Here is a 24694-nt window from a genome sequence, read left to right as displayed (position 1 = left end):
TTACCCTCGGGATCTGGAGTCATTAGGACTTCTACTTCTGTAGACAGGCTGGTGAAAAAATCCTTCAAGAAAAACAGGGCATCCTGAAACATAAAAGTAGCATATAAATCACAAACAAGTGAAACCGCCTTATATACCAGGGGTGGATAAACTGTGGCCCTCCAGATGTTACTGAAATACAACTCCCATTACCTTTGGGTGATTGGCTATGCTGCCTGTGACTGATGGGAGTTGTAGTTCAGCAACGTCAGGATAGACACAGCTTGACCATCACTGTTAAGACACTTCTTTGAGTTCAACAGAAGGAAGGGATAAGAGAAAGTGTTTTTGCATTTATATATATATATCACACATGCCTATAAGAAGCCAGCCATGATAAAAAGGGGAATGCAGAGAAAAGGAATGGATGATTCTGACACAGGCTGGCTCGATTCTCAATGGCTCCCATCGACATCTATGGGCGAGAGTAAATGGGCTGCCAGCCAGGCAAGTTGAGAAAGAGCAAAACAGGCCCTCAGGCAGCTACTGGCTCCATGAGTGGAAGGGTTAGGTCGAGTTGCAGTGGTTTCCCATGAGCCCCTTTTACTTTCTCCTATGCTTTCCATTCATATTGAGGAAAATAAAAGTGCTGCATGTAGAAGCACTGTTGCAATGATGGCAAAAGATCCTTACTGCCTGTCAGTGAGTGGACCACACAAGCAGGTGCAAAGATACACTGTGCACAAGGCGCAAAAATACACACTGAACATACATACATCCCTGGAGGAACCTCCATCCATAAATACCCTGCCCACCACGATTATGAGATTTTCTCCTATGATTAACAAAAACATTTTGGCTATAAGTTGTTTTGGGTTACCTTTGGCAAAAGAAAACAACCAACAAATTCAATAAATAGCTACAACAACCATCTGTACTTCATAAATGGTTCTCTTTCTTCCACCGAAGCAAGTTACTTATGCAATAACGGCAACTTTGCACAATTATAGTTGCAAACTTAATCAAATCACAACTTTGCAATTCACACCCACAAAATGTTTACAACAGATTATAGGAACGAGTGATTAAGGAATCATTTCACTGCATAAATTCTATATATATATATATATATATATATTTTCCTAAGAAGTGTTGCTTGCTAAACCAACCTGGTCAATGTTGAGACGAAGTGGCATTAATGACACTCGCAAACAACACTCCTGGGGCGATCTGCCCGACTCTGGACGAACATGCAAAGCTTTGACCGTCAACTGAAGTAACAAGTGAAGAGAGAAAGAAAAGCTGAATAAAAATGAACGTATATTTGTGAATTGTTCTGAGAGCATATATAAAAGATAAAGAATCTTTACAGCAGAATCATTACTGATATGTTTCTTACTGGGTGTTTTGAACTTGTGTCAAAATTGCTGTCACTCTAATTCAATGCAACATGCAGTAAAAGTTGTAGCCATTGCGTATGTGAATTTTAATGGACTGTTTTTCAAGTCCCAGTGGAGGTCAGACACAACTTTAGTGGAACACATACTTCTACGCTGCATGTGGACACCGCATCTATTCTCAGCCCCATCATTTCCACATTTAGCAAGTTGTTACACGGCCTTACCATATTAGAATGTGCCTTCCTAGGCATCTCCTTACTGCAGTAGAGGTAGAGAAATTTATTCATCTGTGATGTAGCCAAGCGATCTCTGATCTCAAGATCTTGAACCACAAACACTTGACGAGACACGGGTTGCTCCAGCAGGTTGACCTCACACTCTGCTTCGCCAGATGGATATACCTCATGCTGGAATTTGACCTTATAACCAGGAAAGGCAAAAGGCAAGAACTCTATTAAGACCCGCCCCCTGTAGCATTTGCAATGCTTCTTGATACAGAGTTGTCGCTTATAAGTTCGGGTGGCTTCAGTGGCAAGGAGTGCCTGTTTCCAGCTGTGGCCCATTCACCAGCTATGGCCATTCCACTCTCTGCCCTTTCTAAGTTCAAAAGGTCCAAGTATATACTGCTATGGCTCACAAAAAGCTCCTCAGATTTTAGAGCCTGAGGAAAAGTTCACATTGCCTCTGTATTTTTGTAATGCTTCATATCCTATGCATGCCAAACAAATGGGCAAATACGGTCCCCATCAGTTGTAGAGAACTTCCCAGCAATAAAGAACAACTGTCGCCATTTCAGTTATTCTTACCTTACTTAACTGTATTTCCATCAAGAAATCTGGGTTCCTTCCTCTTCCACCACAGACTGTGTTGCGTCCATGCCTTGTTGGTGTGTGAGAAGGAGAGCTCTGAGGACTACTGGAATAGGAGAAAGGGTATTGTTTTTCCATTTAAACGTTAAGTTTGGCTTGCAGCAACTATTTCAGTGTTCAACTGGTCATCTTTTGGTGCTGTATTACAGTGGTACCTTGGAAGTCGAACAGAATCCGTTCCGGAAGTCCGTTCAGCTTCTGAAACGTTCCGACTTCCAAAGCACGGCTTCTGATTGGCTGCAGGACTCTGCTGCAGCCAATTGGAAGCCTCGGAAGCCCCACCCGACGTTCGGCTCCCCCCCAAAAAACTTCCGGTTTTTTATCGTTTGGGAGCCGGAACGTTCAACTCCCAAAGCGTTTGGGAGCTGAGGTACGACTGTATTATTATAATTTTTATTCTCAGTGTATTCTCAACACTACTCTGACATTTTGTAAGGCGATGATTTTTATGCTTCTATAAATAGTAAACAAACTGAAGAGTAAAAAAAGAAAAGAAAATCAACTTGCTGCCACTGTTAACCAGACTGCATTTTCCTCTTCAAAAGAACTCGATGGACAAGCATTCTATAAGTATTAGGAAAATGTAAAGTGGCTTTAAAAAAAAACTAACCTTTCAGAATACACTCACTGAAAGTACATTGCCTGCTTTCACCACCTTAGATTTGACCAACAATTAATCACATGCTTCAAGGGAAAGCCAGCCAGGAAGGAAAAAAAACACACATTTGAGTGCATACTTTTAAGCTGCCATTTCCACTTGCTCAGATGGAGCTCCAGGGGAAACTGAATAAGATGGTGTCCTGACACAGATAAATAATAGCCATTTTATTTATTGCAATTATTAATATCCTGCTTTTAGGATACAAGATCTCCCAAGACAGCACATAAAAAATCGTAAACCATGTTGGGGGGGGGGGGAGAATAAAAGCTGCAATAAAGGGTATCAGTTTTTTTAAAAAATCCAGTTCCTCGCAGAACACCCTGTCTGAAGGTGTGGAGGAGGGGAAAGTCTAGCTGGAACTAAGCTAAAGCGGTCCCCCCCCCCTTATGCACTAGCCCAGCGAGTTTTATGTTCTGAAGACAAATGCATCTTTTTCCTATGTAAGAAGGTAAAAAACAATTTTCTGCCATGTTTAAGAGGTGGAATGCAGAGAAAAGCAATGGACTATTCTGAGGGAGAGTAAATGAGAAAGGGCAAAACAACCCCTCACCTGGACACGGGGTTCAGTTTTATGTTGTGAAGACAAATGCATCTTTTCCCTATGGTATGAATTTAATAAACTAATACCAGAAGTACTTACATGTAACTCTTAGCTGGAGATGTAGGGGGTGCATTTCCAAAGTCCTTTCCCCCATAAAGGTGCCAAATGAGTGAGATTTCTTTCACAACGTAGCGCACCAAGGGGATAGGAAATCTCAACGGACCTTTGTTTGTGTCTGCCTTCTTTACTGGCAGACTGAAATGGTTCTCTTTTATCAGGATCGCATCATCAACCATCGTTTTCACTACTGGCTCTTCTACTTTATCCTAAAAGGTTACAGGATATTAAGTGCATGCACATTAAATGCTATTTTTTTTAAAAAAAAATATTCATCCATTTGTTGTTGTTTTTCTGTGGCAAAACTATAAATATTGCTTGGCTCCGAGTTGTTAGGTTTACTGCAGGTTGGTAAATAGGCACTTGCCTGTGGCCAGTGGCAAGAAAGAACGGCTTTCAAAATGACCAATTCTGCTAATTAGAAGGTAGCTGGAGACTAACACAGGTAAAATTTGGGGGCTAGCATTTTCTATTGATTTAGCTTGACTCTGCTTTAATCAAACAGAAGGGCTCGTTTCCCTTGCCCAAAGATAACTTCAAATTCTAACAATCAAAATACGAAAAACAGCACTTCTAATGCATATATAATACATAGCAGCAGACCTCATGCTACATTTTGCACAAAATGGCAACCACCCATTTCTCTATATATACAGCATGCTGGAGTTATTGCCCAATTTGAGCAACTGCCTTTAAGGTCGTTTAGCAATTGCGTTATCAACCTGCTCTGCATGGATTTGTCATGTCACATTCCAGAAGGATGACCCAGTGAGAAGCTCTCCAGATCCAACAGACTGTCTTCATGCAACAGCTGTTAACCAAATCAGTTAACCTATGAGTTTTAAAAGGTATTTTCCCCCTCACATTTGATTTCTTATTAACATTAGGTTTTCCTTACAGAGACAACAGCTTTCGGTGCAAAAAGAATACAGAAGTCATCGTTTTCGGAAGGTACATCTCCTATCGCTTCATTAATCATATGGGGAGTGAATGGAGCATAAGTAGGACTTGGCTCCTGAGAGAGGTTCCCACTTTCATCAGGAAACAGGAAGAGATCTGAGCAAGTTGGTGCTGGCGTTTGTGTCTTTTCATCCAAAACTCCTGGGAGAAGAGAAACAAGACACTTCTATCAAGATTAAGCAGGTGAAGTACGAGAAGAAGGCATTTAACATAGGGTTGCCAGATTTCAAAAAGTGAAAATCAGGACAGAAAAAGTTTTGCCCAAAGTTGCTCAGCTTTTCTTTGGCAAATCCGCAAAAACCGTTTTTTGAGCTACTTTTAGGAAAAATCAGCAAAACAGCACTGCCCACAGATTTTCATGGAGATATTTCTGATTTCCACCCAGACACTGCTAGAGATAGCAATATTCCGCATATGTCTGGGAAATTCCAGACGTATGGCAACCCTAATTTAACAGGATTCATTTGAAATACTGTATTTAAACGGCATCTCTTTAAAAACAGAAGAAACCTGGAAAGATCTACCATTAGCTTGTGGCTTAGAGGGGGAAGTAAACTGCTGGGTTTCAATCTCTTCCATAGCATCACTCATTAAATCCCGTAAAATCTGTTGGTCAGCTTCTGCCAGGATTGGACCTTGGGATGATGGCCGGCTAGATAAATCTGCCTGGAAGATAAGGAATACACCAATCTAAACTTATAAAGGAAATACAGTGCAGTTCTTGATAAATATCTGTAGCTATGATGCATGCTAGCTTAGTTTGCTACAAGAGTGTTGTTTCTCAACTTTTAGAGAACCTTTAGAGACTGAGTGCCCAAACTGCAACCCCAAACCCACTTATTTATCGCAAAGTGCCAACACGGCAATTTAACCTGTATATCTCTCTTTTTTCTGTGTTTCACGTTTCTTCTTTATGACTGCTGTTGTAATAAATAATCCTCCATAAAAGTTATTGCATTACATTCTTCATTAAATTATCTTTCCATTGATATATAATTTTATGATATAACTCAGTGCTTTTTTTTTCTTAAAAAAATGTTTAGGGGTACTCTCATTTTGACTCAATGAAATCACCACCGGGGTGGGGGTGGGGGAATAAATACAGTTCAAATTGGGAAAAATAAATACAGTGGTACTTCAGTATTCGAACAGCTTAGTTCTCGAACTACTTGGAACCTGAACACTTCAAACCCAGAAATGAGTGTTCTGGTTTTGGAATGTTTTTCAGAAGCCAAACATGCTCTGTTCTGAATATAACTTCCATTTTGGGTGCTACACATCTGTTTTCCTAGTGAGGGAAGGCAGGCTGGGTGGCAACCAAGCAAGCACCTGCCGCCCTCCAGCGCTGGGTCCCTCCGCCGCCGGCACAACAGCAACCACCCCCTCCTCCAGCTCTGGCGGCCCCGGCGCTGAGTGAAAGAAGGCTGGGCCAGGGCAGCAAGTGAGCAGGCAAGGGATGTTGCCGTCAACCCCCCCCCCAGCCTGCTCCTGTTTGCAGGCAAGTAGGAGTGGGGTTGGGCTGCTCCGCTAGGCAGCGTTGCTGCTTGCACAGGAACAGGAGCTGGATCGGGGCTGCTAAGATGGGGAGGTGCAGGCTCTGTCACACTTTGCTGAGGGGTTGTACTCCCCTCAAGGGAGAAGTTTAAAGGAGCCCCCACTTCCGCATCAGATCACCTGCAACCCTGTGAAGGCAGCCAGGCTGAATAGTTGCTGGCGTTGGGAAAGGTGGAGGCAGCCTGGAAGCTGAATCTGAGAGCTCCCGCACCACCTGAAGGCAGCCAGGAGCTGCCCAATCCCGCTCCTACTTGCATGCAAACAGGAGCAGGCTGGGGGGGGGGGTTGACGGCAACATCCCTTGCCTGGGCATGTTTAGCCTGCAGAAGAGGAGGTTAAGGGGTGATATGATAGCCATGTTCAAATATATAAAAGGATGTCACATAGAGGAGGGAGAAAGGTTGTTTTCCGCTGCTCCAGAGAAGCGGACACGGAGCAATGGATCCAAACTACAAGAAAGAAGATTCCACCTAAACATTAGGAAGAACTTCCTGACAGTAAGAGCTGTTTGACAGTGGAATTTGCTGCCAAGGAGTGTGGTGGAGTCTCCTTCTTTGGAGGTCTTTAAGCAGAGGCTTGACAACCATATGTCAGGAGTGCTCTGATGGTGTTTCCTGCTTGGCAGGGGGTTGGACTCGATGGCCCTTGTGGTCTCTTCCAACTCTATGATTCTATGATTCTATGCTCACTTGCCTTCTGAAAGATCCCTGCCTCCACTCCCCGTGAGCCCTTTCCTCCTCTTCCTCCTCCCCCCCCCACTCCCAGCACGGAAGCTATGGCCCTGCTGGGATGATGGCACGCGTGCCCACAGAGAGGGCTCTGAGTGCCCTCTCTGGCATGCATGCCATACGTTCACCACCACTGATCTAGACAGATTCAATGTTCGGGTCCAGAGGTTAGCTATTAATAATCAACCCTCCTAGTAGCCAATGCCGTCAGTTGAAGGAACCAACCCATCCACTTGGGAACCAATGTTAGGTTACAGTGGTACCTCGGGTTACATACGCTTCAGGTTACAGACTCCCCTAACCCAGAAATAGTACCTCGGGTTAAGAACTTTGCTTCAGGATGAGAACAGAAATTGCGCCGCAGCAGTGTGGCAGCAGCAGGAGGCCCCATTAGCTAAAGTGGTGCTTCAGGTTAAGAACAGTTCCAGGTTCAGAACGGACCTCCGGAACGAATTAAGTACTTAACCCGAGGTGCCACTGTATTTCTTTTCAAGCTAAACAAATTAACTGAAATTGTGATTGCTACCCCATATGACAGCTTTCAGAATATTTGCAAAATATTCTGACTACCAATACAAATAATGACATCTGAAAGCCAGCCCAGTCCATGCAAGGTAAGACAAAGCCTATTGTGAATTAGTAAGGATAATAATCTTTTTCCCCCCCAAAAGCTTTGTGTAATTAACAGTTTTCACAACTGTGGACAAAGCTAGGCCATAAAAAGTTATGGTGAATGGAAACAGAGAGAGAGAGAGAGAGAGAGAGAGAGAGAGAGAGAGATATGCCTTTTCATACCTTAACATTTTGCTTGGTCGCTCCACAAGTATTCTCCATCTTCGCAGGCGGATTCAGATCACCGTAACTTGCAATATACTGGATAAGATTCATTAATGCAGCACAGGAATCTGAGCACGTTCTAATGTGGATCACATCACTGGAACAATGGAGTTCAAAACGTGGCTTACTCTAAACAGACAATAATTCAAAATCATGTCCGACACCAGCAGAAGATGCACTTTTCTTAAGTCAGTCCTGAATGTACGATCAAGGAACCAGACATATGTGTTTAGAAAATGACCCAGTATGTTTAAGAGCCAAAGTCAATTTCAATCACACTTTTTTGAACAAGTATCTCAAAGGCCAAAGCTTTATTATAAAAATGTAAAGGTAAAGGTACCCCTGCCCATATGGGCCAGTCGTGTCCGACTCTAGGGTTGTGCGCCCATCTCACTTAAGAGGCCGGGGGCCAGCGCTGTCCGGAGACACTTCCGGGTCACGTGGCCAGCGTGACGAAGCTGCTCTGGCGAGCCGGCACCAGCGCAGCACACGGAAACGCCGTTTACCTTCCCGCTATAAAGCGGTACCTATTTATCTACTTGCACTTAGGGGTGCTTTCAAACTGCTAGGTGGGCAGGAGCTGGGACCGAAAACACACACACACACACACACACACACACACTCCAAAACTTAAACCAGACATAATTTAGCTTTTATATTTTAACTCAATTCCTTACTCTCTCTCCATCAGATCCAGGTTTCACTGCCCTTATAGTCAGTTCTAAGAGTCCCATGTCCATAACTCGAACATAATCTGAAGAAAACAAAATAATTATCTGCTAAACTCCTGAATTGCTGCTTATGCCTCATATTTAAGCCCTCAAATGCCTTCATGATGATGGACTGTTTTATGACTGAAACTCAAGCCCTTTCTAAACTACAGAAAATGAGTAGACAGCGCCCCCACCCTAGCTATGATTCTATCTGTGGTTTTTTTGTGTCTTATGAATGGGAATTATTTTAGAATGACTATTTTAGTGGCCAGTTTTGGCTTGTGCTTCCATGGACAACTTTACAGTTGTCCAGCAATAAATCCAGAATTCATTAATATACTGGGATGCAGTTTGGCTATTTTATTCTAATATGTTGACCATAACTAGACAAGAATCACATGCATGGGAAATTCAAAACGACAAAGCTTCTTTCCTCCATCATGCTACATCAGACAATCATGTCCAGCTCAGCTAACAGTTGCTTAACATAAAAACACCTTTTAATATCCTTACTAGTTACTTGGAATTGTATGAATCCCTTTAAAAGCTGAAATGCACTTACCTCTTTGGAGATTCACTGCAACATTACACTTGTCAGACAGATGCAAAGCAGCCTCATCCAAGATTATTCTATAACAAAAAGGACGTTTTTTTAAAGGAATTATATTTTCCAACAATTTTGTAAATGTTGAAAGAAATATAAGTTAAATGTGGGATTTGTTAAAGTTCTTAACAAACTTTACCTGAGAGTAGAAGATGATTTATCCAGTGCCACACTACTTGAAATGCTAAATGTTTCAACGGTAAGAAGTGATCTAGTTGGCAAAAACAGAGGCCTACCCAAAAATAAAAATAAAAAATTATTTGAAACATATTTGGAAAGCAAGTAGTTCAGAAATTCAAGTGACCATAAATAAACTTGACAAACTGAATATTAAAGCAACTGGTTCAGGACAACAGTTGACTTAATAGGCTGATTCAAACACTTTATTTGTTTAGCTTACCTATAATTCAGGGCACAACTCCAGAGATGGACGTGAAAAGTTGTAACAGAAGCTGGAGGATTATATCCCAACACAGGCTCATCAGAAATGTTCAAAAAATACAAAATCTACAATTACAAAAGTGTAGAGATAGGCCCACTGTATTCTAATCAAGTAAGGTAACATCAGCTGTCACTGTAAGATTTTGCAGACTATATAAAAAGGAGAAGAGATGGATAATATATTTATTGTAAAGGCATATTTTACTCAGAAGTACGGGGATTCCCAGTTATACAGGACTGAGCCACACAAAGCAAGCTTACAGGAACTCCAATACTCAGTAGGAATACTCTACATTAGAACATACCCCCCCCCCGAGAATGATCTCCAGATAGACCATAGAACATTTAGCAAATTAACATACCTGTTCATGCCAGCTTAAACCTGAAGGAAGTACTCTGTGTTGAAGAGTGGCTCCTCTTAGTCCAACAGCAACTAAAAACTCCTACAAAAACAAGATCATCCAAAATATTCATGTAAATACTTTCAGAGCATATACAGATACAGATATATAGATATTAATTTCTAAATACAAACCTTTGTATTGGTCTCCAACTTATTTGATTGTATCTTAACTGCAACAGACAACATGCTTACGCAGTCCACTCCCACACCATCTGAGGAAGCCCTACTGAGACCTTCTTCTTCCGAAAAGTAAATAGTAGGCTCTAACCAATGGGGTGGCGTTGCACTTGGCAGCCTTACTTCAGATGGACAGACAACTCCATCCACCACGCCTGCAGAAAGACAGCTTTGTGGTTAGATAGTCCTTCAAAGAAATTTTGAATTGAGATACAAAAAAATCCACATATTGTACTCTAAAACTTGCTAACATCTGGCTGATGCTCTAAACACCCAAACTTCGTTAAGTAAAACTGCAGGGAAGATTTCTAAAATCTTGTCAGCAATTTGTTTTGTTATGTATATTGACAAACAGAAATACTATACTTATACTTATAATGCAGAACAATGCATTTTAGAGTAGTTCTCTTCTAGGAGAGGCGGCCTTCAGAAATACCTGCAGACATCCAACACAACTTTCTTACTGTAGAAATAGAAGGTTTTGCAACCATAGGTGTACTTAGAAAAAACTTTCTATATGTCAGCTCTGATTTGGTTGTTATTAGCAATTCACCCTCCTGTGTTTCACATAAGCACCATGACTAGCTCCTTAGACATATTATGAGTACATTTCTTTCCATATGCTTAAGGAATGCAGTTGTGGTGGATAAATTGGACTGCAGTAGACTTACATTTGTAAAGAAGTAATAATTCCCAATTTGGAATCATATATTTGTACTGGGGGGGGGGGACGGGACTGAAAGGCAAGTGCTCTAGAATATTAAATCAAATCAAATCAAAATTATTTGAGGAACATATACTGGAAGGAGGAGTTGCTTCTCACTGATCTTCAAACTGTAAGGCCCACAAACCCTAGCTGTCAAGGGTTTGTATAACTTGCTAGATGACAATCAGTCATTTTCTCCCTTACTTAACCCCTCACCTTTTTATAGTTTGGAACACAAACATTATTTCTACACTGACATTTCATACCTTGATGATATAAGCTGAGGCTGCTGGAATGGAGACAGATGTAATGCTGGTCTTCAAAGCCTTCATACTTTGTCACACAGAACAGCGACCCACTACTGAACTCAAACCAAAATTCTCCATGTTTGTCTTCACGTACACTCCCATCGTCCTGCTGGAGAAAGAATCAGAGAATTATAGGTTGTCTGAAAAGATTCCTCTGCTTAGTCCACACTTTATCTGAAGCAATCCCATCCTTTAAAACAAAAACCAACATTATCCCTAACATACTATGAACGATCAACGTGCTACCGTAGTGGTTTATGAAGTATGGTCAAAACAGCAACTCTAGTCTGGGTTCTCTCACCCTAGAAGTCATACCTTGACATCAGTGAATATTGACACTAATCCATGGTTAATGTTCAAAAGAACTGACAGAAAACTCTGCGTGTTCCTGTTCTGGGATTCAGTTTTTTTCTTTCTCCGGGAACAGTAGTTTGGATCAACGGTGGAAAAATATTGGAGTGTTTCTTCCTCAGACCCACTATCATCATCTACAAAAGGCAAAGCAAAAAACAAGTGAATATTTAACCATGCACAATAAACAGCTTATCATAGAAAGTGAAACCACATTTTTTAAAAAAATAAGGATGCTAAAAAATAAGCAGATTTTAAATTTTCCTTCAGGAACAGTAAGTAACACCTTTATGTATAGTTTCTCCCTCTATCAATTCAGTAGCTTCAGCTGTATTAGAGATACACTTGGACTTTTATATGCTTAAACATAATAATTCAGTAAGATGTTTATAGTATATTACCATAGTGAATAGTAGATTTGAACTGACTGTCTTTACTGAATGTGTTGATCAGCTGGCTGGCCACTGAAAGTCCTACACCGTAAGAAATATTTTCAAATGTTTCTACAGGAGATGGAGCTGTGGGTTCCCACAGTAATAAATCATTACTGATCCTACAAAGGGAGGGAAATACAGGCATATATTAATTTGAACCTGGAAGAACTTGAACAAAGGCAGGTCTGTGATCTGGAAAAATAAACTGATAATGGGTTTATTTTATTTAACTTAACGAAATGTATATGACGCTTGATTACAGTAAAACACCTAAGTGGTTTACAAGCAATATTTAAATTACCTATGCAAAGCTGGAAACAAATACTTAAAAATATTTAAGAGAGAATTAAAAGTAACAGGAAAAGATTGAAGCACATCAACTACTATGTATCTGGATGGGCTTGCCTAAGCAAAAATGCCTTAAGCAGGCACCCAAAAGACTACACTGAAAGCACCTGCCTGATGTCAACAGGCTGGGCAGACTAGAATACAGTCAAATCTTGGTTCTTGAAAGGCTCCCTTTTCGAAAGTTTTGGATCCTGAATGCCGAAAACCCGGAAGTAAATGATCCGGTTTTCAAACATTTTTCAGAACCCGAACGCCCAACGTGGCTTCTGCTTGAATGCAAGAAGCTCTTGCAACTAATCGGAAGCCGCGCCTCAATTGTCAAAGGTTTCAGAAGTCGAGCGATGTTCGGGAACGGATTACATTTGACAACTGAGGTTTGACTGTCTGGGTTTATTACAACTATGGAACAGGCATTACAGTGGTACCTCGGGTTACATACGCTTCAGGTTACAGACTCCGCTAACCCAGAAATAGTACCTCGGGTTAAGAACTTTGCTTCAGGATGAGAACAGAAATCGTGCTCCGGCGGTGCGGTAGCAGCAGGAGGCCCCATTAGCTAAAGTGGTGCTTCGGGTTAAGAACAGTTTCAGGTTAAGAACGGACCTCCAGAACGAATTAAGTACTTAACCTGAGGTACCACTGTATGTGGAACCTGTAAAGGGGCTAGTGGTGATCCTAGCCCAAAGCAGGAAAGGGAAGTGAGAGGTGGCATTAGCTGTAGGGTGGAAGTGGTGGAAAGAGCTTTCCCCTGCCTTCTGCTCAAAAAAGGCCTCCTCTGGATCCAAATCATGGGTCACGCAAACCATGAAAGCTAGCGCTTATACTTACCGATTATATAGCTTTTCATAAAAGGTCTTGTTTGGGAATGTTAAATACACATTTGGTAACATGAGCTCCAGTACATAATGAGAATTGCTGATTGCTTTATCCTGAAACTCAGTCATCTCCAGTGCGTCACCTGGCATCACCATCTAGAAATAAAAACATAATCTCAGGTATAATCTGTGGTTATTATTAGCCTTCCTCAAATATGTCTCAGTGCAACGTACAAAATGCAATGACAGAGCAGCTAAAAACAACACAGGAAATAACAACAGAGTAAATAACAGCATATTACTTCATATTGTTTTTAGATGCTCATGTAAGTTGCACAGGCTTGCCTTGGGGAAATGGTTTGCCGTGATTTGTTGAGACCATGCCAACCAACCAAACAGCGTAAGTTGAGCAATTTACAATGGTTAATTATTTGTTGAAACTGAATACAGCAACTGGATGCAAAAAATGCCATACAGATAAGCCCCTCGTGCTTACTTCTTCATTCTCAAACATGACTCGACGAGAGGAAAAGGGAGATGGCTTTGGTCTTCTAAGATCACACACATCCTTCAGGGAGTGAGATCCTCCTTCTTCCTCTTCTTGAAAATGACCATCAACCTCCTCTTCATCCTCAGGAGCTATCCTTTCCAGAATGGAGTGCACAGCCAGTGGGTTTATTTTAAGTACAATCCTAACAGTCAAATAAGAAGAGGAAACTGTGACTAATTCCAGAAATAGTTACGCGTTTTGTGGCAATGAAAAGGTTCTCATAAAAGTTTCTACAGATATTTCCGACACACACAAAATCTATTTCTATGTTAATACTATGTATGTTTATATAAATGTACGGTACTTTCCCAAAGTAAGTGGAATATGTGTCACGGTATGAATAGTTTCTCAGTTTTCTGAAGTTCCAAACCCTGTGTATTAAGAGTGAGGAAGACCAGTCTCCTGGGCAGCACTGAAACATTAGAAGTGACTATATAACTGATATTAAGAAACTGGACATGCTTATAATGGTGGAAATAAGAGTACCTTTAGTAACCCTTAGTACTACAGTAGAAAGAGACAAGAATGGGTTTATGCTGGATTAATAAAACCTCCTCCTTTGTTACTGCTGAGTGTTCTCATTTTATCTCAGACATTTAATATATTTTCCAAATGAGACCCACACTGCCGTCTTTTGATTATAGTTCTGTTATTTCTGCTGTTTCGCTAAGTACTGTCAAAAATAGTTTTTAAAATGTCTACATATTATAGATGTTTTTAGTAGTGGTTATGATGGCCTTGGGTCTATGGAAGAGCAAGAGTGGTCATATTCAAGCCATAATCATTGATAGGAGGGAAACACCATTCCAACATCAAGAGTAATTAATTACCAGACCAACACAACCTAGATTTGATTTAACTCTGCTCTAAACAGTTACAGTTTTTTCAGCAGCAGCACATCATAAGCGGTTAGGATTTACACAGAGAACAAATAGTATTTTGTTTTACCGTGGCCAGTCAAAGTTGTCTGATGAGATCATCTCTCCAACTACACCACTGGAAACTTGAAAAAACTGTACAGCTGATTCCTCTTTGCCTTCTTCAAATGATGCTATGGTGAAACCGGAGAAGATTATGTTGTGCATGCCTAGGACTAACTGCGTAGCCATTTAATCATGAAGAGATTAGCTTCTACATTTAGCAGTGACACAAAATCAGCCTTTTTGAAACAATTTTTCCTTTTCCATCACAAAGAATGGAAAAGTAGCTCCTTGTTAGCTCTGGAAATAATTTAGATAGTGAACTCCTCCGGCATCAAAAGAGGATTGCAGACTACTATGATCACTCAAGACCAAATATCTCTAACTATCATGTAACAGTTATTTCTCAAATGCCAAAGATTTATTGGGCTTTGTCTAAAGTTGCAATAAAAAGAAGTAACAAGCGAATTTCCCTGTAATCTCATATGCTATACATATGAAAACTGTCTTCCTTTCCCTTCTCTCCGAAGAAAGTCTGCATATTCCTATAATAATAAAAACTGGAACAATAAATAAGTATCATCTTACTAATAGGTCCCTCATATCGCCCAGGAACAACGTAGCTACAACCAGGATTTTGGGTGGGTAGGTGCAACAGTACTCAGTGGTGCTGAGTACCAGCAACCCTTTTTTTCGCTTCCCATGCCAGCCATTTTGTGCTGGCATCCACTGCACTTTTATCAATTTATGGCACCTCAAACGAAAAGCACTGGCTACAACCATCTATTGCAACCAATAGAGAGCCCTTCGCTTACCAGTTAGCTCTTTAAAAGTGAGCTCTAATTTAACTTGCTCTGGAGTTGGTCCTCCTGTAAACTCAGTTTTGAGTTCCATATCTGCAAATTCTAAATGAAGAATTTCTTTCTGAAGCGACTTCTTGAACCAAGGTCCTCGTTCTGGGTCTGATCGCAGGTCAGGAATTGGGAAGCGAACTGAGAGCTTCAAAGCTGGTGCAGTCACTTGTACCGACATTTTGCAATTTGCAGGAGTACGAGAATCGTCCAGGAAAACTTCAGCAAATGCCTTGTGCTGAAACAATTGCAAAGTAAGGGGAGGGCAAACAAATATTTTTAGAACAATTTTGAGGGGCAAAAAACAAAACTTAAGGGGCAACATCCAATTTCACATGAGCACCCCCTTCCAAATTTTCTTTGGAGCACACACACCAAACTTTCTGGAGTGGATTTTGGAAGTGTGCAGGGAAAGGAAGAATCTATTCCAGCAATAGTGTCCATTCTACTGGCTAACAGACACAGCTGAATTTCACATCTCACAAGGTTTTGGATCGCCTCCCACCTTCAAGAGAGGCTTTGATGGGGATTCAAGCACGGCAGTCAAAAGCAGTTATGTCCACAGTCCATTGCATTACAGCAAACATGTACAATTTAGTTGAAATTATAGAAAGTCACAGTCATTTTTAATGCTTCATTGTACATTTCAAGCATTCCTAACAGTGTTTGTTGTTTAATGTGGAAGCATTGGCAAAAGCCAATTAACAAAGGTCTAAGCCAAATAGCTGTTCTACTGCAAAAAATGGTTCACCATAGATCAAATACCATTGGTACAGTGGTGCCTCGCAAGACGAAAAGAATCCGTTCTGTGATTCTCTTCGTCTAGCGGTTTTTTCGTCTTGCGAAGCAAGCCCATTGACGGATTAGCAGATTAGCGCTATTAGCGGCTTTTAGCAGCTTATCGGCTTATCGGATCAGCTGATAAGCGGCTTAGCGGCTTAGAAAAAGGGGGGGGAAGGGGAAAAACCCGCCAGGAACTCGCAAGACATTTTCGTCTTGCAAAGCAAGCCCATAGGAGATTCGTTTTGCGAAGCACCTCCAAAACGGAAAACTCTTTCGTCTAGCAAGTTTTCCGTCTTGCGAGGCATTCGTCTTGTATAACTTTTTTTCCATCTTGCCTCCCTAAACTTTTCAATGAAGTTCACACACTGAGTTGCAATTAATCAACTTCTGAGTGGGACAATACCATGCACTGTAAAATTATTTATTAAATTATTTACATGGAAGTGTGAACCTGACAGATAAAAGCTGCCACATGCCATCTTGTCATTTTCCTTTTATCAGTGATAAAATTACAATTGCTTTACCAGGCTAATGTGTTTGTTGTAGGAGGCATACATGTGTGATGCCATCATCTCCACTGTGGTTAACTTCTGCGGCTGAAGCAGTGAATTTAGTCTGTCCACAATGCTGATATCTAATTCACAGAAAGCTGGACTCAACTTGATTTGTAAATCTGCTTTCTGGGGGACAGAGCTCAATCTCCCTTGGCTACCCTGTCACAAAAAAGTAAAATAAATAGTCAGTGGCAAAATACAGAATTTTCTACAGAGCTACATACACACAACTTGAAATAAAGATTTCAATTGTTTTTATTCAAAAGATAAGAGGAAATAATATTTTCTGATCTACCTGAGGCCCTCTGTTATCCGAGTGCTTGTAATGGAGCTGAAGGCAGGAGAGAGGGTGCAGCTTGTTTCCTTGTCTTTCAGAGTTAAACATTAGCAGCTATAGCAAAATAAAAGGCAGTGATGAAATGCAAGTAGATTTCACAAGTAATTAAAATTCCTGCATTGCAGGGGGTTGGACTAGATGACCCTCAGGGTCCCTTCCAACTCTACAGTTCTACGGAAAGCAAATACATTGATTAGGGAGGAAGATAAAATTATCTACTAGAAGGTGACCTCATTCAATTTATTTCTCTACCAGGTGATCTGCTGTGGTCTAATCCATTACAGACCTTCGGTATTTTTTGACATTTTATGAGTCATCCAGAGAAACTTGCAGTGACGCAACAATTGTATTGCCAAGATGCCATCTCTCTTTACACTACAAGCTGGATGTGTAAAGAGAAAATATGGAGCTTTGGGGAATTTAAAAGACAACCAAGAAGTAGTAGATAGGTAGCCGTGTTGGTCTGGCATAGTCAAAATAAAAATAAAAAAATCCTTCCAGTAGCACCTTAAAGACCAACTAAGTTAGTTCTTGGTATGAGCTTTCGTGTGCATGCACACTTCTTCAGATACACTGAAACAGAAGTTGCCAGATCCTTCTATATAGTGAGAAGGTGGGGAGGGGTGTTACTCAGAAGGGTGGTGGGAATGGGAGATAGGCAGATAGCTGGGAGAGCCTGTTGACTACTCTTAACGACTGTAATAGGTCTTACAGGAGAAGGCAAGGGGTGAGGAGGTGAGAAATGGTTTAGTCATGTATAGTGAGATAAGAATCCAATGTCTTTGTTCAGCCCAGGTTTTTCCATTGTTTTAAGTTTGGTAATGAGTTGTAATTCAGCAGCTTCTCTTTCCAGTCTGTTTCTGAAATTCCTTTGTAGTAAAACAGCTACTTTGAGATCTTGTATAGAATGTCCTGGGAGATTGAAGTGTTCTCCTACTGGTTTCTCTGTTTTGTGATTCTTGATGTCAGATTTATGTCCGTTTATTCTTTGGTGTAAGGTTTGGCCTGTTTGTCCAATATAGAGAGCTGAAGGACACTGTTGGCATTTGATGGCATACACAATGTTAGACGATGAGCAATTAAATAGTCCCGAGATGGTATGTGTGATGTTGTTGGGGCCAGTAATGGTGTTGTCCGGGTGTATGTGGCAGCAAAGTTGGCATCTGGGTTTATTGCAGGCTCTGGTGCCAGTGTCTGTGTTAAGTCTGGTTGTAGTATTATTGTGGGTCCGCCCGCCCCCCCCCCCCAAAATTGGCCCAGTGTGGAGGTGTCAGAAGAACCTCCAGAACAGCATGAGAGGGGAGGAGAGGGGGATTCATTCTGCCAGTCAAGCTGAAATGCTTGTGCTGATTGAACATCTGATTGAAAAGTGAAAAGTGTGACATTGAATTACTCCCCAAATAAGCATTCCTATGGAACACTTGACCACTGAAGTCAGTTTACTTGAAAGCAAATATTCATAGGACAGTACTAATGGAGCATTAAGAGTTTTTGCAATGCATTTCAATAGCTTGTGTTAAGTCATACGGTGTCATGGAACTGACATCAGAGACCAGCAGAGAGAGAAGTCGCCCCGATAGTGCAGGAGAGGGAACCAGCAAGGAGAGAGAGAGAGTTTCTGAGGGGGAAGGGAATCAAGGTGACACCAAGAAGGAAGGAGGGAATGAGAGCACTTTGGAGGGAAGGCTCAGGGACTCTTCCAGTGAGATCAGCGGGGAGAGTGCCGGACCACCACTGGGCACGCCTACTCTGCGCAGAAGGCTTCCGCGCAGAGAGGCTAGGCGGAGACTGGCTGTCAAGGAATTCTTATGTTGGAAAAAGTTTAGGAAACACCCACTAACGGATTCTGCCAGCGACTGAAGCAGATGCACAGGAGTGCGCTTCAGTTAGGGAAAGGTTTAAACAAACAAGCAGTTTAGAGAAGTCGGTGACTTACACACAAGCAACTACAATTTCCATTACATAAGGATTTCTACCTCTGTATAGTGAGGTATGTCAGAATGAGAGTCCATGGAAAAGAGGCACTCCAGAAGTTCCATCTGTCCAATATATAAATCTGTACTCAAACAACGGGAAGCCGACCTCTGTCTTTGTTCATAGGACACTTTGATGTCTGTGCCTATAAACCTATGGCGAGAAACAACGGTATAAAACTGCATAAACTGAACACCTATAGTCATTCTGAATTGAAAATTATTTAAAATATCATAAAAATACATCAGTCATTAAATTGCCAATGTCACTGAAATAAAACAAGGAGAAAGATGCAATTTTGCAATCTTATTCCAACACATGCTAATGCTTAATTCCTTGCAAAACATACAAAGCTGTGTTAAAACTGCAAGGCAGAAGATAAATAATGAAAAGAATTTATTTATGTAATACCTCCCCCCCACTAGTGACATCTTAATTCGCATTGCCAAACAAACATCCATGTCCTTCCTCCACTGTAGAAGACTTTTGAAATTAAATGCAGTAATTTCCAATACAACATTGCCCAAAACCAGCTTTCTGGCAGCTGATGCACACACAAAGGTTATTCATTAATTTCACTCAAAAAAGAAGTTCTGCGAATGCTACAGGATGCTGAACCCTCTACTAAAGTCAAGGGCAAACCTCACTTCTTGTAGGACTTGTGTGCACATTGGAGGGCAAATGAATTTCTGAATCTGAAATTATTCAAGAAAGAGATCTGCTCGTGATCACACCAATCTATATTTTTCATGGTTCAGTATGAATCTTCTAATGCCTATATAGAAGCCTATACAGTCGTACCTTGGTTCTTGAACAGAATGTGTTCCAGTTCGACTCCTGGAACTGTTCGAAAACCAAGACACGGCTTCTGATTGGCTACAGGAGCGTCCTGCAGCCAATTGGAAGCCACAGGAGCCGTGCTGGACAGCTTCTGAAAATCGTTCGAAAACTGGAACACTCACTTCTGGTTTTCAATCACTTGGGAGCCGAAACGTACGAGTTCCAAGGTGTTCGGCAGCCAAGGTACGACTCTATAGCGAAATAACAGCTGTGCTTACACAAAGCAGCAACCATCAGTTAACTCAGACATCTTGCAAAGACTCATCCTTTCCCTGATCCATAAGATCGGAATCTGTTTAATGTGTGTAAATTTCCTGAATTCCCATATTATTAGATTTCATTTGCTTTTCTGCTGCTCTTATTGGCTTTAGGTTGTATTTGTGTTTGAATGACACTAATTGTCCTTATACTGTATGCTGCTTAGAGATCTTACAAATATTAAGCGCTTTATAAATGCTTTTAAATAAATAATTAATCCTGTACACACACACACACAGAGAGAAAAAGAATTCTAACTTATTTTGTGGCGGTGACTTGATGTGTACCAGGCACAACCCCAGCAACCTACAGTGTCTACTGCTGCAATAATTAAGGGGTGGTGGGAACTATCCCTTTATCTACCAGGTATACCTCTCAAGTATGTTCCAACAACACTCATATCAAATATTTACTGAGCAAGCTCAAGTTGTCACAGAATTTATGCATTTTGTTTGCTATGTTAGCAGATGAATAAGCAAAGTTGTACCTAAGGTGATCATGTGAACAAGCCTTTGCAAATACTTCTCGGAGGGACAGAAAATCTTCTGTTGGAAACTTAACTGGATCAACCTTTTCTATGCGGGTGAAAAAATCCTGTGCCATTGGTGTAAGTGGACTGGCGTTCAGTGACGTTTCAGGGGGTGGCAAAGGATCAATATGAAGTACCGATACAGAGAAAGCACCCACTGCTAGTCGAAAAAGAAGTTCAGGCCTGGATTCATCCACTGAGACAGATCTGGATGGAAGAGCTAAAGGGAAGGAAAACAATGTTTAAAGGTAATATACAGTAGGTCTCAGTGTATGTGTTGTGTATGTATGTGTATAAACACACTTTTTTATATATAGTGCAGTCTCAATGAGTTCAACAGGACTAATTTTCAGGTAAGTGTATGAAGGATTGTATCTCTGACTATTACAAAAGTTGTTAACTATTAAATTTGCGACAAAGATACATTTTTTTTTTAAAAAAAACCCTCTCCATTTAAAATAATAAGTTGCTCTGATTTGCAGAAATGTATTTTGGCACAAATTACAAATAAAAACAACACTTTCAAGCATATGGTGGATTTCAATATGCTCAGATCTCCTTACAGATTACAGATAATAAAACGTGCAAAATTAACACCGACTTCTTGCTTAATGTTCTGTTCTGAATGTATTCCCACAAAAGTAATACTCTCCTTTTAAACCAAAGCCACTACAGAAAGTAGTGGAGACTTTCAGGTCCAGGGGCCAAAAATGGGCCTCTCTTTCTGGCCCTTGGGTCTGCCACACCCTTATTGGTCCTGCAGACTTTTGCCAGGCAGGAAGAAAGCTGGAGACATGACCCTCACCCCACCCAGGACATGGACCAGTCATTGGTTTCATTGTTCGGTTGTCCTTGCTTTTGAGGAACCATTGGAACACTTGCCTTCCTTGAAAACATTGGCGAAAGGGCTGGGATTGGAATCTAAAGTCCCCTTGCCTATTTTGGATTCGAAAGGGGCAAAAGGACTGAGATTGAGAAGCGTTTGGTGAAAAACGACTGACTGGTTGTTTGTCATCTCTCTGGGTTAGCAAAACTTTCCTTTTATTCAGTAAGGACATCTTTCCTGCTCTACATCTTCCTGAAGTGCTTCTGCTTGGCTGAAGTGTGTCCTTGAACTGATAATGTCTCTTGGTTGCCCGGTGTGAGTGGTAACCACTGACTTACTCATTCCTGGAAAGCAGTCTTATTATACTAAGGTAAAAGGGGGTGGCACTGTGGGTTAAACCACAGAGCCTAGGACTTGCCAATCAGAAGGTTGGCAGCTCAAATCCCCGCGACAGGGTGAGCTCCTGTTGCTCGGTCCCTGCTCCTGCCAACCTAGCAGTTCGAAAGCACGTCAAAGTGCAAGCAGATAAATAGGTACCGCTCCGGCGGGAAGGTAAATGGCGTTTCCGTGTGCTGCTCTGGTTCTCCAGAAGCAGCTTAGTCATGCTGGCCACATGACCCGGAAGCTGTACGCCGGCTCCCTCTGCCAATAAAGCGAGATGAGAGCCGCAACCCCAGAGTTGGTCACGACTGGACCTAACGGTCAGGGGTCCCTTTACTTTTACCTAAAAGTCACATTTGCTTCTGGCAACAACCACCTTGACTTATTTACTTACAAGTCCTTCGCAGTGGAGCTGAGTGGATGACACTAGGTGTAAAGGATGAACCTCTTATGTGTGGCGGTTCCTGTTTGTTTTGATCAAAACAGTCTCCCCAGGCTGGCTGCTGTTAAAAGGAAAAAGAGAGAGCTGGTTGTTACACCTGTACATCACCTCAACTTAACTAATGTAACAGAAAATGAACCTCAACATACAGTGGTACCTCTGGATATGAACGCTTCTGGTTGCGCATGCATCAGGTTACGAGCTGCGCTAACCCAGAAGTAGTTGCTCCCGGATGTGAACTTTGCCTCAGGATGCGAGCAGAAATCATGCGCAGGAGGCACGCTTTCACTTAATGGCGCCTCATGTTAAGAACAGTTTCAAGGTAAGAACGGACCTCCGGAATGACTTAAGTTCGTAACCAGAGGTACCACTGCATATTATCGTTTTGATATGTCATTTTGTAGTTCCGCTGTTTCCACACATTAAAAAACCCACTCAAAGGTTGCTACATGTTGCCTACAGGGAAAGATCAGTGGTCCTCTTTACCTAGTGCCATAGATGTGCACAGCAATTTGCAGAGGACAAGTTTTTGCCATGAGAAGCTTGTACCCTAACATGGCTTTCCCTTGGGTCTAGAGAAAGGAAAGCAGGGGAAGAATATTTAGTTAATTCAGCAATATGTACTTAGAAATAGTTTCAGTAGGTCATGGGAACTAGGAGGCTGTGCCAAAGGCTTCATAGGAAAAATAGCTTTGTAACTGTGGGGGGACGTAGGATACTAGTTGCCACCGTGAGATCAAATATGTACATCTAAAGGGGAAGGGTCAAAACTCTGTGGTAGAAAGCAGGCTCTGCATGCAAATGGTCCTAAATTCAATCCCTGATATCTCTCTATCAGGACTGGGAAAGATTCCTGCCTGACACATCCTACAGTCTCTGCCAGTCAGTGTGAACAATACTAAACTAAATGAGCCAATAGCCTGACTTAGTGTGATGCTACTTTTCATTTCGTCAAATATAGTCAATACATCAAATTTCGCAGAGCTTTAAACTGAAGCATTTCTTGGTTGCATTGTCAAATTCTCTCACCCACCGGAACTGGACCTATTGACATCATAGCAAATGATGTCACACATGACATCATAGTGTCATAGTGAATTAGGGGAAAGATGTGAGGTTTCAATGTGGCTATAGTGCCTTCACTGAGATGCTGTTAAAAAAAAATCATCCTATAGCAGACACTCTTTGGGATGATGGCTATAAGGGTATGAAACTGGCAGGCAGCCAGCCATGCACAACAGAGATTAGTGTCACTGTTTTAAAAAGCACATGATAAAAATCATAGGAACGTAGAAAGCTACCTTATACAGAGCCTGGTCAGAAGTGCATCTAGCTCAGTACTATCTACACTGAGTGATAGCTGCTCTCCAGGGTTTCAGACACGACATATTCCCCTCCCTTCCTGCAGATCCTGGGGACTGAACCTGGGCCTTTCTGCAGACAAGCAAACTGCTCTACCACTGAGCTATGACCTTTCCCCTCTTCATTTGCTCAAAGACAAACAGTTAAAGACAACCTACCACTGCAGCGCCATGGGGAGATCCTGCGGGCGTATTAGTGTATGTACTAGTTAAAGAAAGATCTAAATCCATAGTTGGTGGGTCTCCAAGCGGTGGCAGAGAGGAAAGACTGTGAGACATCTCCATGTCAGCCATCGAGAAAAACACTTCTTCTTCTAATAGGAAAAGAAAAGATATCATCTTGCATGATTTGTTCACAATGAAAAACGTTTAGGTCAAGTACAGCACACCAAAGCATGAATGAGATGGTGATGCTTCTTTTGCCTATCCCACCTTTCCCTGGAAGGTGCCTGCATCACCTCTCATTCCGCCCCCCAACTCTCCAGAGCAAATTTACAGGGTGCTGCAGTGAGAAGGGAGAATCTGTGACCATCACCTACCTGCTCCATTCTCTAAGTTGAGCAGTACTGCAACCAAGAACAAGTCTTGCTCCAAAGCAAAGAGGAAACCAAAAAGCACCCTAAGATGTTCAATTGCTCACCCCGGCTTGAAGGAGTTCTGGCTGCCTCCGTCTCATAGAAACTCGGATCAGACTGTGCTCCTGTTGGCAATGTGTCTTTTCTTAAGTAGCGGTTGAGCTCCATCTGAATCCGATATTCATCTTCCTGCTGCATTGGCCGGTTTCTCCTATCTTTATTGCACAATTCTATTCTGCTAGGATTCTCTGTAATTGAAAACAGGGTGTGGCAACTTAACCTCCAATTCAATTCCCAAGCCCCAGAGATAACCAAACACCAAATAATTCCCCCCAAACAACACCTCGTTTAGCTGTGATAAAAATCACACTTTTTAAAAAATGTTACCTAAAAGAAAACTAACTCCAAGCAGCATTACCATTTCACAAAGAAAGGCACTCAACAGAATTTGTGTGAACATTTTGAGCACTTTAGGTTGAAATGTTTTTCTCTCAATTTCAGGTTTGCCTTAAATTAGCAGAAGGGCTATTTTGAGGTTTGTTTGGATTTTTTTTTAGAAGACAGGAA

At 41.5% G+C, this 24694-nt stretch overlaps 1 protein-coding gene across 4 annotated transcripts in view; it reads right to left on the bottom strand.

Annotated features, from left to right (window-relative positions):
* ATG2B (autophagy related 2B) overlaps positions 1–24694 on the bottom strand; it is a 43591-nt gene that overhangs the window by 6364 nt on the left and 12533 nt on the right. Inside the window, exons 8-35 of one of the 4 annotated variants that reach the window (XM_083516627.1) lie at positions 24193–24375; positions 23712–23866; positions 22144–22255; positions 20501–20762; positions 18918–19068; positions 16900–16995; positions 16575–16763; positions 15232–15505; positions 14445–14547; positions 13443–13638; positions 12960–13102; positions 11751–11902; positions 11314–11486; positions 10957–11107; positions 9940–10139; positions 9767–9847; positions 9364–9470; positions 9103–9195; positions 8922–8989; positions 8324–8400; positions 7605–7775; positions 5052–5193; positions 4466–4668; positions 3550–3776; positions 2186–2294; positions 1604–1798; positions 1149–1250; positions 5–83 (exon numbers count right to left, since the gene is read on the bottom strand). In XM_083516627.1, coding sequence (XP_083372753.1) covers positions 5–83; positions 1149–1250; positions 1604–1798; positions 2186–2294; positions 3550–3776; positions 4466–4668; positions 5052–5193; positions 7605–7775; positions 8324–8400; positions 8922–8989; positions 9103–9195; positions 9364–9470; positions 9767–9847; positions 9940–10139; positions 10957–11107; positions 11314–11486; positions 11751–11902; positions 12960–13102; positions 13443–13638; positions 14445–14547; positions 15232–15505; positions 16575–16763; positions 16900–16995; positions 18918–19068; positions 20501–20762; positions 22144–22255; positions 23712–23866; positions 24193–24375 — 4194 coding nt within the window. The remainder of the gene's footprint in view (positions 1–4; positions 84–1148; positions 1251–1603; positions 1799–2185; positions 2295–3549; positions 3777–4465; positions 4669–5051; positions 5194–7604; positions 7776–8323; positions 8401–8921; positions 8990–9102; positions 9196–9363; positions 9471–9766; positions 9848–9939; positions 10140–10956; positions 11108–11313; positions 11487–11750; positions 11903–12959; positions 13103–13442; positions 13639–14444; positions 14548–15231; positions 15506–16574; positions 16764–16899; positions 16996–18917; positions 19069–20500; positions 20763–22143; positions 22256–23711; positions 23867–24192; positions 24376–24694) is intronic. The other 3 variants (XM_083516629.1, XM_083516628.1, XM_083516630.1) reach the window with 3 other exon arrangements.

Source organism: Podarcis liolepis, assembly GCF_965112155.1.
Source record: "Podarcis liolepis genome assembly, chromosome: 1".
Lineage (NCBI taxonomy): Eukaryota > Metazoa > Chordata > Lepidosauria > Squamata > Lacertidae > Podarcis > Podarcis liolepis.
Note: the sequence above shows the minus strand (reverse complement) of the source record. Positions and strands in the feature narration are given on the sequence as shown.